General features: G+C 36.7%; 1 protein-coding gene across 3 annotated transcripts in view; it reads right to left on the bottom strand.

Moving 5' to 3' along the window:
• The window catches only part of CHID1 (chitinase domain containing 1), a 109082-nt gene that overhangs the window by 69291 nt on the left and 26460 nt on the right, over positions 1-13331 (bottom strand). For all 3 annotated transcript variants that reach the window (XM_056493425.1, XM_056493424.1, XM_056493423.1), the window contains exons 9-10: positions 3850-3951; positions 2509-2664 (exon numbers count right to left, since the gene is read on the bottom strand). In XM_056493425.1, coding sequence (XP_056349400.1) covers positions 2509-2664; positions 3850-3951 — 258 coding nt within the window. The remainder of the gene's footprint in view (positions 1-2508; positions 2665-3849; positions 3952-13331) is intronic.

Genomic DNA, 13331 nt, shown 5'->3' with positions numbered 1-13331 from the left:
GACAGGATTTTAATACAGTAGAAAGTTAGAATGATTGCATCTCTGCATCTTAACAATTCAGACACCCGATTCTTGACAGCTAGAGGGCAGAAATCATTGCCAGAAGCACTACAGATCATTTGGAGAATTACAAACAGAACACCTTTATTTCCAGTTAGAATTTCACAAAATTATGTCACAATGAAATTATACACAGAAATGCAGCTTCCCTGCAGCTAACCAAACAGTACTTGGTTGATTAAAGCACCAGAAAGTGCTGTAATCTCTGTGATTGACTCATTGTATTAATAAGTAATAGCTGTGGCTGGGCTTTATGCAACAAATTGCTGCTGCAAATATAAATTGTAGTTCCCATTGTAACAACACCCAAGGACAAACTGCATTGCGCTGCTGTAAGAGAAAAATTGTTTTCATTTCATTTAATCTTGAGATGTATCTATATAGACATATATACAGGCAAACATATACATATCTACCTATTACTTCTTATGGTGTGTATGAAGGAAACAGGATATTACATGAAAAGGTTGTATATCTTTGCAAGTACTTCTACCTTTAGATTCAATTCTGGAAAAAAACACTGCCAAATAATATGCTATGCAAATAGGAATTTTATTTTAAGTTATTTTACGAATTTCTGGACTGAAAAAAATATGTAGTGAACGAAATCTACCTATGTTCAGCATCTATTTCCATCACATAATTCCTATCCTAAAGAAAAACAAACACAAGAGCAGCATACGTTTCTGCATTCTGCATGCAATTCTATGCTTACACTTTACTAATAAGGTGCATAATACATTGACATCAAACAGCTTGAGATACACAGTTTGCCACTGAATCTTGTAATTTTCCACCTCTCTTCTTAAAGAGGATCAGATTCCAATGAATATGCTTCAACAAGAAATTGTGCATCTTACTGTGTGCCAAGGAGCACTGACATGCTGGAGACTTACACTTGCAATAAATTTCAGATGCAAAAACTTGAGCGGAAAATTACAACAAAGAAGTTGACACACACCAGATTGCACTTAACTGAATAGACTTTGAATTAATTTTAGTACCAATACTTTAGCTCAGCTTCACTATCACTACAACATACAGACAGTTCCTTAAAGGTGAAATGAATCAATCCTTCAGCATTTTTTGCTGGTCAACGGACTTCCTTATAAATGGCCTGAAACCAATTAAATGGCAGGAAGCTTATTTTACACTAAAACCCTCTTGCTGCTCAGAAAAAAAAATAAGAATCTTTTATTCTGCTAGATAGTGCTACACTCTACTTGCAAAAGGAGCTGCAAATATTACAGTGAAGCTACATAATTTTGCTGAGCTTGTATAATTAGGTCTGTAAATCAACAGTGCCTTGACTATTGAGTATTCTTCCTGCCTAATCACCACCACTAACTTTACAGAAGTCATTCTGGAATACTTGCTAAATACCTTTTACTGTAAACAATGGCTTTATTTTCCCTTTTTCTGTTATTCAATCAGATTCAGAGATCAGCACTGGAAGAAAACTGTGTCTGCAGTATTATATCCCTGCAAAGAGCAATGAAGAAGCAGGGAGAGAGCAGAAGCAGGTGGAACGATAACAGAGTGTTTGTGGAACTGGAGGTATGGACACAAAAAAGTCAACCTTACACAGTCTACCTCAGTATTTCAGTGTCTAAACAGGAATTTGTTATTACACTCAAATTTAATGGGATAATGAATTTAGTAATCTGTGAAAGTGAGAAAAGTCACCTTGTGTGCTTTAGGTTTGTTTCTACTGGGCTTCATTCTGTTCTATAATTTAATAACAAATTTCTGAACAAACCTGATTTTCCTGTCAAATTCACTGTGTTTTTCTTGTTTTTCTACTGGCTTGATATACCATATCCTGACTGCATTTCTGCAAAGCTCACTGTTATTACAGGTGGTTATTACCCAAAAGTAAAAACAACCATTTTCCTCTGAGAATCAATAGAAAATTTCAAGCTGGCTTTGGAATATTTCCCTTTATCTTGTTATACATTTTTATCTCCAGGTGAGCTTATTGCAGCATTTTCTACCAAAAAGAAACTTGGTGGCATATTGTTGTTGGAAACCAGTATCAAATTTCAAAATAGCAGGTAACAACTTCAGAAGCTGAAAGAAAGAATAATTAAGACAACTGCAGGAGCACCCAAAAATTATACAGAGCCTAAGAGAATACTGCTGAATATTTTTAACACAAAGATGGCAACCTGCATGTACTAGCATGAATAGAGGACAGAGGGAAACCTACACAAACCATTTTTGCATAAGAGCTCTGACAGGATAACTGTGCCATCTATCTGCATTTCTGTACAGGGAAGAGAAGTTACAGGTCTTACTCTAACTGGTGAGCTACTATGTGCAGATTTATCACTTTTGCCATTTTTGTGTTTCTAACTCATCCATAATTCTAAACAAGAACACTTGTGAATTTCTAATTTTTGTGAGAATATATCATACAGAAGCACTTAATATCCAGAGAAGTCATACCTGCTGCCAAGGATTGGCTCCCCAGAGGTTCCCAAAGCAGAATAGTCCATGCCATAGAAATTCAGTCCTAAAAGTATTTTCTTCCTCCATTTTGAATCAGGATCCAGTAGTTCAACACAAGCTCGTACCCAGGGAAGGGGGGAATTTGGACCAGGTCTGTCAAGTTAGCAAAAATTAAACAGATCAGAAAAAGTTCATACTTAGCCTTCTCTTTTTGACCAGTTTAATTGTAAAGAACAAATTATGGCACAGAAAAAAATCAGTGAAGATGACCCTACAATTCTATGAAGATTAAATGCACATTCTTCAGTAACTTGAAGTGCTGATACACAAAATATGATTGCCCCACTCTTCACTTTTTGATTCAGTTCTAAGGTGAAGGGACAGAGAAATCTTTCCTAGGGTAAGAAAAGGTTTCCCCCTAGCACATTGTTACTGGGCCTTGCACAATGCCTATGCTATAATTCAAAACCTTGTATGACTTCAGTTTTTTTCCTCAACATTTTTACTGCAAACTGGCAAAATATACTGGGACAAAATCTACCATTTATTTACAGAAGGAACTATAAAATTACTGACTGGTAAGAAAGACAAGTTTCAATGATTGTGTAACGCTTATTTATAGGAAAAAAACCTAAAAAGTACCTAACAAAAAGCTACATGAAGAAAAAAGAGTATAGCCTTAATACACAAAGTAATTGAATTGTCATGTATGCAACATCAGGATATTGTGCTCATTCCATTGCTACCTCACTGGAGAAGAGAGCAGACTCTCTCTCAAACATGAACATCACTCACTAGCAGGGTAACAGGAAGAGTATATCCCAGTCTTAAAATATCAACATCTGCTACTCCCTACTAATTATCTGCCTCAAAGCCTTCATAATACCTGTGCCATTAAAACTCAATGTTGCTGGGAACTGTGCTCATATTTAAAGGCAAATGATGCATCAACTCCTTAAAGCTGATTTGTTTGACAATGTTATTATTAGTAGATTATTAGTTTACCTATCCTGCAGAACTGGGCTAAATAACTCAAAACAAAGAATCTGGCCTGGAAAAGTGTGTCAGGTTATCATTTTAAAGGATGCCTTTTTAGTTGGAGTACAAAGTCTTTCATAATATCCAAACCCTGGATACACATGGCTGTTAAAAATGTACTGAGTTATCAGCTTCTGGGAAAATAGTCTATTTTAATTACTAATCAAGAACTTTAGTATCATACAAGTACAAAGCACTATCCATTTTTCTAGAAAAAAAGGAACTTGTACTAAAGATTTGACAGACCTAAGTGGGTATCAGCTCCTTCAAAGGTCTTTCTGATGTCAGATGGAGTCTTACCGATGAGGTGCTGAATAGTCGTAAGTCATGAGACTGAAGCTGTCTATTGCTGAGGCCAACTGATCAAATTCTTTCTTTGTGAACATTCCTGGCTGGTTGGTCCTTTCAAAACAAAGCAAAACAGAAACAGGAAAACATAAATTATTACAACAACCAGGCTTATTCTCTCATTTGGGTTTCATACCATTTGATCACATAGGAAAAATGTTTCATTCTGAGGTGGCAAAAAAAATAAAATATGTATTTCAGTGCCATTTTTTGTAATAAACAGCTAAAAAAAAATTTCAATGTTGTGCAGGTGGCCAGTAGAAAGAATCATACTTCCACAGCATACTTACCAAGGAAGCATTTCCAGTATGGCTACAATCATGATTATAAGGGCTGTGGACTAAGCAAATTGCCTTAGGTAGCAATCAATTGAACTCTAAAAGCTTTTACAAAACCTTTAATTGCTTGGGCTGTTGAACTGGTTTTGACACTTACAAAACTAAGTTCTCTGAGGCATACTTAAACAAATGGATGGGGCACCTGTTAACAGAAAAATATAAACCAAAGGTTATTTAATTTTTTTATTAACCTCAAAAAGAATAATTTCAAAGAAATTTTCAAAAAAATTTTAAGAAAGAAAATCTGTTTTCTTTAGGAAAAAACAGATCCATTTCTTTCTTTGGGCAGTGGAGATGAAAAAAGAAATCCATTCTATGACATTTTCTAGACAAAAGTCAAGTTATGCTTTCAGCATATCTTGGTATGCAATACAGAAAACCATTCTTCCCCTCTTTTTCTGCTTATTCTTGATTTACAAAATATAGACCTGGATTAATATCTACCTTATCTTCACATAAGGGAGAGGGGGTGTATATTTTGTCTGTTTTGGACTCAGAGAGGCTATTGACTTCCTTCAATCATTCCAGATGGAAACAATTAATTCTCAAAAATTGCCTGAAAATATTGAATCTGTTTCAAAGAGAATTTGTAATTTCAAAATAGCAGCACAAACAGCACAGCAGGCAACATAAGTCAACCTTAATCACATTGCAAAGATGGGACTGGATTAAAATGGAGAAGCTACTGCCAGAAGAACTCTGTCCTCAACCACAAGCCTGTGAAGCATATTAACATGAGACAAATGGGTAGAGAAGCAGGATATTGTCCCAAATAATCTGAGACAGCAGTGTACATAGGGGGACATTGCAAAAGAAAAGGGGGAAAAATGTAATTTAACAGCTACAAACTCTGTGGTGCATCTCTGCCATTTAAGAGGCAGACCTACAGGACTGTACAAGATTCCTCTAGAGTGCAGAGGGAAGAGACTGGAGAATCCAGACTTTCCCAATAGTACCAGAAAATGTTATTTGATCTAGAAATTAGAAGCCAAGCCTTGTCTAGGCAGAGTGTGCTTTTAAAACCACTCACGTTCCATCTTAAATGTAAAAGCCAAAAAGATGTTCAGTGACAGATGCAAGTAATAAAGAGAAAAATCACATATTTTGACCTTTATTCCTTTTGGATTGGTGTGCAAATTCTACATCCAACAATATGTGCTGCATGGATCACCAGAGCATAACAATGTTCATTTATCAGTTCACAAGGACTCTCTGTGTTCCACTGCATAAGGAAAGAGGTGAACAAAATGCAGGTTACAAAGTAGGGCAGATTAAATCACATAACATGCCTGTCAGGTTTTCAGAACCAGTGACATACTGGTCAGAGGAAGGAGAAATCCCATTCTTTTCCTTCAAGGTTTGTAACAAATTTTTTAAAAGTCTTCACTTCTGAATCCTACTGGTGAACCTCAGGGTTTTTTACAGTCATCTGCTTGTGATGTACTGGAACTGCAAACTACAGTTGTTCTACAAGAATTAAAATAATAAATACATCTTTGAAACAATGTCATGGCAACTTGGATGTCTGTAGGCAAAGCAATTTCCCAATGCAAACTCCATCAAAACACATTTGCAGTAAATTGATTGTGATTACTCTTGAAGGGAAAAACATAAAAAGTAATTATAACGTGTATTAGATATTAGGGCAAGTTGGATTGCTTTATAGATTTAGCCAGGTAGTACTTTAATGAAATTTGCATGTGTAACTTAAGAAGAAACCCACAGGTTAAATTGGATATTACCATAATTTTCTCCAAAGCAATTTCGTAATTCAACTACTTCTGTTACAAAGGAATGCCACCTGAGTGACAATGGCACAAATTTCCAACTTGGAACAATTCCAGCAGCATTAAATATCCTTTGTCCATTAATGTATAGTGTTAAAACAGCAGCACTCTTCAAAAAACAAGCACCACTCACCAGTTCAATGAGTACCACCAGACAACTCTGCTCTAGTCAAGCACTTTGTGAAACTCCACTGAAACAAACCTGGAAACTCTACTGGACTATTTGATTCATGCCTTTAGAATTATTCTGATTCAAGAAAACTGACACTCAAGGATAAAAACGAAATATTATTTCAACAGCTATTATTCTTCAAATTTGAGGTTTTCCAGTCATTTTGATATTTATGTAAACTTAACTCAAGGGCAGGTATGTTCTACTGACTACTTGGTTGAGAAATCCAGCACAAAAAGGCCAGGAAACTTGGCACAGAATACGCAAAGTCAAAGAAAACAATACTTTCCAAGCCTAAGTCAAAAGCTTGTTGTTCTTCCAAACTTTGAATACCATTTCCAAAATAGTCAGTGAAGTAGCAGAAGGTTCATCATCATTTATTAGCTCTGTGCAACATACATAGAATCATAGAATCATCAAATATACTGAAGGGATGCACAAGAATCATAACTCCTGGCCCACCACAGGACAGTCCTGAAAATCTCCCCATGTACTTGAGAGTATTGTCCAAACACATCTCGAACTCTGTCAGGCTTGGTGCTGTGACCACTCCCCTGGGGAGCCTGTTCCTAACCACCCTTTGGGTGAAGAACCTTATCCTAAGGTTTCAACTTCCATAAAGACCAAAAAAAAGAGCCTGTATTTAGAGTTTACCCTAGTTTGCTAAAACACTCAAGCCTAAATTCCAATGTTTTGGAGAGAACTCAGCATAACTCCACCAGTTTGCTAAATATTTCCAGTCTGCTAAACTGGGACAGACACCACTTTCACTTGGGATATTTTTTTAACATGGCTTGTTTAACTGTAAAACTTTACAAAAAAGATGAAGAGACACTGTTGAAGGAGTGGCAAGAGCAACAATTGAGTTTGCTCTCCAAATCAACTCTTAGAACTTTCACTGGTCTTGAGCAAGCCAGGGCTCCTCCCAGCCCATTTGCAAAATCAGACCCAAACTCTTCTCCCAAGATTGTGAAACCCTCCCAGAGCTGGGAGAAGGATAACGATGCAGGAGGGGTGGAGAAGAAATGGAGACATGATGGAGAAAGGATGCCCTGGGTGGCACAGCTGGTACCCCCAGCCCCTCAATCCCCAGCCTTGGAGCTCCAGCTTCCTGGATTGTCCCATGCCAGGACTCACTCCCTGGGGCAGCACTGTTCCATGATGCAGGGAGACTGGGGAGGTCACACAAATGATGAGCCTGGTGACACTGCTCTGAACCTACTGGAGCACAGGGCACTGGGATGAAACCAGTTTCAGCTACGAATATCCTCAAGGGTTGAAATTCCCTAGCATTCCTGCTAGCATCAACTGTTGCTATTCAGCATCCATAGGGGTTTTCAGTAATTTGGATTGAACAAAATACACAAATGTGAATTATAATAAACTGAAAATCTGAACTGTATAAGTTGAATCTACAACCAAGCCTGGCTTCTCTGTGTGTACCCCAATGAAACAGACGAAGGGAAGAAAGGAAAGACAAAAGGACAAGACTGATTTTTATGGGATTGCTGAAAACCATTGCCTTACACTATTAACAAGAGCCATAATTAAAAAAAAAATCTGAGATATTTGACAGTTCTCTACTATTAAATAAATAGGCCTTAAACTTACTCAGGCAATGCCTCGTAGTTACAGGTTTGGTTTGCACTATTATTGAAAAAGCACTGGGGGTTTTAGACTCTTTAAAAGCAGTTTCAATGTGGCAGTGCAATATGTCTCCACCAGGCATTATGTTGTATTTTTATGTCTTCTTTACACAATATGATTTCCATATTTTCTCTGGCAATGATAAATGCTCCTGTGAAAAGCAAATGCAAAGCTAGGAAGGGTGTTCAGATTTGAGTCATCACTCAACCTACTTTTCTGATTGATAATTCAGGATCCAAAAATTCATCTTACATTTCATGGTCCACTTTCAAAGCAGGATATGTGGTTTTGCCTGGCAAGCACATTTTAGGCAGGGGAAATACCTAAGCAAGACTATACCAATGCAAAGTATGAAGTGCATAAAAAAATCTCCATAAGAAAAGACATCAAAACTGTGACAGGTATCAGTTCTGCTGCTTAAAGAGTGACTTAAAAATGCTCAGACACTGGTTATGAAGATGACATAAAATTCCACAGTAAAAGGAAAATAAAATTGTATCCTCTAACTTATATAATTAATATTTTAAACTAACACTTTGTGGTGAATGTGTTTTCCTTGCTATTGAAAAGGAAAAGCATCCCTCAAAGAAATGAAGCTTTACTTTTTCTCCTTTCTGGTTTAAAACAACTGTTAATATGGAATGATATTTATCCCATATTTTTCAATTTTCTGTTTTCTAGGAAATCTGTAGGATTATATTTCTAAAATACCAGCCAAATGTAAACACTCACTTAAATTCCCTGGACCAACAAGAGTTTCTAATGGATACAGTACCTATTCTTCATGGTATTTTAAAATATGTATTAAAATATGCAAGAAATATGGACTTGGCCCTGTAAAACTACATATCTGGAATTAATCTTGTAAGTGTCTGTCACTCCTGCTCAACATTTAAGGGATAAGGCTCCGTACAACAGAAATTTAGAGAGGTGGCTTTCTACAAAATCTCTACAAAAATTTCTACAAATAGAAATTGTCAGTTCAGGGAAATGATTAACACTAAGGATAGAAAACAGAGCATGGGACTGCTGTGTGTGCAGAAAGGGGGTGGGGGTGGAAGAACAAAAACACACAGCAAAGAGAAAATGAGAGTTTTCCTTTCCAGTTCATTGCTGTTTTACCTTAAGTGGATATTTTTTATTCTGCTACATATTTTCCTTTTAACAAACAGTAAAGAAGCTGCTTTACACAACAGCCACAGAAATGCTTCCCTTTAAAAGCCTCAGGAATACAACATAATCTCTACAAGTTCTCCCCTTCAAGTAAGAGAGCAATGGCAACCTGGCAGAACTCACAGAACAGTGATTCCCCTGAGAGCATAAGTCTTATTTGCACACATTCTTGAGAATTTGTCAACATTTCCCAATGGCTCACTGCCACATGTATATAAAAAATCCCTATTATGGGGACAACATCAAAGACTTAAAGGAAACCACCTGCTTTCCTTGGTATTTCCACATACATAGCTTAGAATTCCACAGCCTCTTTTTACTATTTTATCATTCCATATCTAAAATAAATGTAGAGGGGTTTGTTTCACAGCCTGGAAGGTTTATTACCCAAATCTGCCAAATTACATACAGTCATATGTCTCAAAAATCCTTTTAATGCTTTACTGATAAGTATTTTTGTAAGGTTGTGAGTTTGTAGTCTTTCATATTGAAAGACTGGAAAAACTACTTTAACAATGAAGTATTTCATTTACCTTCAAATGAATCTACATTCTCAATTACTTCTTGTCTCACTACAATTACTCTCAAAATGAAATAAGGGAAAAAAAGGTCTTTTAACTGACTGCTATTCCCTGCAAGTTCAAACTGCATTCTTGTAGGGTTACCTCACCTTCACCCTCCTTTATAAAAGAGAATTTTCCTGTATCCTCATCTTTGAATAGCCTTCATAATGGAAAACTGATTGATTTTCTGTTTCCACTATGATTCTATTTCAGAAGTCAGCCGCTCAGTAATGACTTAATTTTCTTGTCATGTATAATTTTCTGCAAAGCTACTGTTTGCAAATCTTTCTTCACCACAAGATATTATTGGTTTTCATAGCTTGTTGCAGATAGGAGCATTACAATATAAAGCTATTGCATTTTATGAACACAGACCACTGAATTCAGTTAATGAACAATCACTGAATAAAAATTCCCTGTTTCTTCCTGCATGAAGTCTCTTCTATAGAAAACAGAAGAAAGAGCTAAATGTCAACTCTGTTCATCACACAATTATTGGCACTGATAATTCAACAGTCAAATGTGTAACCAAGTTCAATTTGAAACCATTCCCTTTTCTGCAAAAATCCTCTTGCCAGTTTTGTAACTACCCTTTCTCATTTTAGGTTTTTCAAAACTCTCAGGATGACAGCTGACTTAAGTAATGTTCCACTATCAGTACTTAGAAAACAATTCTACATGGATCACAGTTTCTATGGATGTTTTGCAACTACATTTCTGGTGTCCTATAGATGTTTCATTTTACAATGCCCTCTTGCAGCTGCGTCTTGGGGAAAAAACTATTTTTTCTATCTTCCTCTGTCCAGCCACATATTTTCATGAAGTAACAGGAACCTGATTATTAAAATTCTATGCCTATGTCAATGTGGCTTGAACTGCTCAAAAGCCAAAGAAGCTTTAGCAGAGAGACGAAAAGTGTAAGAGAGAAAGCTTACAGACACTTTATTACCTCAGATATCAGGCTGAAAACAGAATGAAGGTATGTCTACAACAACACTGTATGAAGCAGCCAAGTAAGCAACAGGACCTTGAAACAATACTGCTGCTCAAAGCCATGAACATAATTACAGATCTAATCCCTGCTGTCAAAAGAACATGACCATATTGAATATTTAACCAACAAAAGAGAGATCCTCAGGTAGACAAACGCCGATTTACTTCATAGTGGGGGATGAATTCCATGCAGCTGAATAAATATTGTAAAAAGCACAGCATGTTCTCCACCTCTGACCTCTCTCCCTCCATGAGCACATCCTCCCAGACAACAGATCAAGGCTTCTGCAGAGATGCATGTTACTCAGGCATTTCAGAAAATGTACATGCTTACTGTAAATTTAAGTATCTTCATCAGCCTTTGAAATATAGATTTCTTTTTCTCTAATTCCTTTCTAAGGCCAAAATATTGGAAGAGGGGAAGCATGATCCAAACACAGTATCCGATCTTGTGGTCTACAAACCCAGATCAATATGACAAATCAGGGACTGTACATTTCAACCCAAAAAATGCCCATTGTACCAGACTATTAAGGTCAGTTCATTTCAGGAGAAACCAATAACACAAAAGCCAAGTTATTATAAATTTCTCCTCCTTACTTTTTTTATGTATGTAACAATCTCTGTACAAAAGTCTTATTCCCCTTAAAATAGAATTAAAAATCAAACTGAAGGTTATTCCATAAAACCAGTGCAATCACCTCTGGTCACATATACTCTTCTAGTCATGGCTATTCATCTGGTTCTATTCAGAGAACACTCTCACAGTTTCACACACTAAAGTGCTGCAACAGATGAAGGCAGAAACAAAAGCAGGAGATTCCTCCCTCCCATCTAAAGCCCATCTTAACATCTCCAAATCACATTTTGCTTGTGTAATATGAAAGGACACCTTGTTGTTAATAAGTCAGAGCAACATCATCCCAAGAGACACAAATTATATAAGAATGAGGAAATTTAAAAGGAGAATTTTTATGGAAACACAAGAGTTCAGTAGTTCATTTGTGAGTTGGAGGAGCCTGAATATCCCAAGATAATTACTTGAACAAACCTGGGCTAGACATTAGGGAGAATCTTCTAGAGGTGTAGGTAGTCTGGGAGTTTTGATATCCATTCATTTGTAGATTTTAAGAGTTTGTTAGATAAACTTCTGGTAAAAGTGATGTAGTTATAGTTAATTTTGACTTTTCTTTTTTTTTTTTTTTTTTTTTTAATTTGCACCTTCCAATACTATGCTTTACTACTATTCTGAATAGTAGCTTACTCAAAAGTAAAAACCTGCAACCCTACTTGTGCATTGTCTTTGTCTGGATAGCAATGTTGACACTCAGACGCCTTCAGAGCACAAGGACTATCGGTCCCCTGTCCACAGAAAAGATCACAATTTAAAATAAACAAATATCTCTACTGAAAACCACAAATCACATTACTATGTTCAAATCTTCTCAATGGCAAAAATCTCTACCAAATTCTCAGATAGGAAAGATTAAGACAGGCATTTTAAAATCAACAAAACCTAGACAGCTCGATGAGCAAGAAAATTATAACTGAGTGGTACAGATTCACAACACAAAAGTCCTGGGAGTGGTTCCTTCATACACTCCAAGTGCTTCATATCACAGGGGGACTGTGAATTTTAAGAGACTGACAAGTGAAAACTTGCTATATTGTTATCAGGAAGCAGAATGATATCTCTGTACCTAATGATATTTTTGCAGCACATTAAGAGCTGGCACTATTCTTTAATTCACACATCCCATCCCAGCTGTTGCCTTTGCAATCCTTGCTCCCCAAATAGGGAAAAACACGGGGTCTGTGCTTGCCGTGGTGTAGCCTACACAGTTTCCATGAAGCCAAACTAATTACCTGTGGCCCATCTGGTTTAAACCAGTAGCAGAAGTCAAGAAGGGGAAACATGCCAAGCAATATATGTCCTGAAAAGAAAGCATGAAATCTCAGCAGACGGCTAGGGACAAATAAGCCTGAAAACTGCTGTCCTCAGAGCTGAGGCATGCTGGCAGATCAGTCACTTACAAATTCTTAAGTTACTTGAAAAATATACTGTATCTAAAACCAGACAATCTGGTACCAAAGAAGAAAAAATTAATTTTGACACTTGTATTTACCAGTTCTGTTTTTGGGAAGGTCAACTCTTCTCCTTTCATGTTGTTTCTGTTATGTTGCTTCAGTCTCTTCATAGGAGCCATTTAAGAAAGACTACACACAAATGAACATCCACTGTGTCACCATTTGCTTCTCCTAATTTCCAAACTATTCTAGTGCCTTTCATGCCAGGGCTTAATGCCCAGGCAAGCCATGCTCCAATCGCAGAACATCACGCAAACAAGCTTGTACTCTGGAACATATGAGCCTAATTTAAAATCTAACACACCAAATGTAGCCTTAATTCCTCCTTGCATAAAATGCTCACCATTTTTCTTCTCCTTGTATTTTGGAAAGTTGTCCAACTTAATACTGAAGCTTGTAGTAATTGCTCTACACCAACTGGCTCAGAATTGGTAGAGCTACAAATGACAGATATCCAGAGGAATACATTTCACCCTTCCTTCTTTTTGATTGTTGTTAGCTGACCTACAGATTATTTTAATGATTCTCCCTAGTGGGAATTAAAAAACACGTGTATGCACTTGCTTCAGAAGATGTCAGTAGAGTCAGATCTTTGTTGCATTAATTTTATATTGTAAGGTATAGTCTTTATAAGAGCCAGTTCTAAGAATAGATTTTTTCCTCTTGAGTCCTT

The sequence above is a fragment of the Oenanthe melanoleuca genome, chromosome 5 (assembly GCF_029582105.1).
Source record: "Oenanthe melanoleuca isolate GR-GAL-2019-014 chromosome 5, OMel1.0, whole genome shotgun sequence".
In the NCBI taxonomy this organism is placed as follows: domain Eukaryota; kingdom Metazoa; phylum Chordata; class Aves; order Passeriformes; family Muscicapidae; genus Oenanthe; species Oenanthe melanoleuca.
Note: the sequence above shows the minus strand (reverse complement) of the source record. Positions and strands in the feature narration are given on the sequence as shown.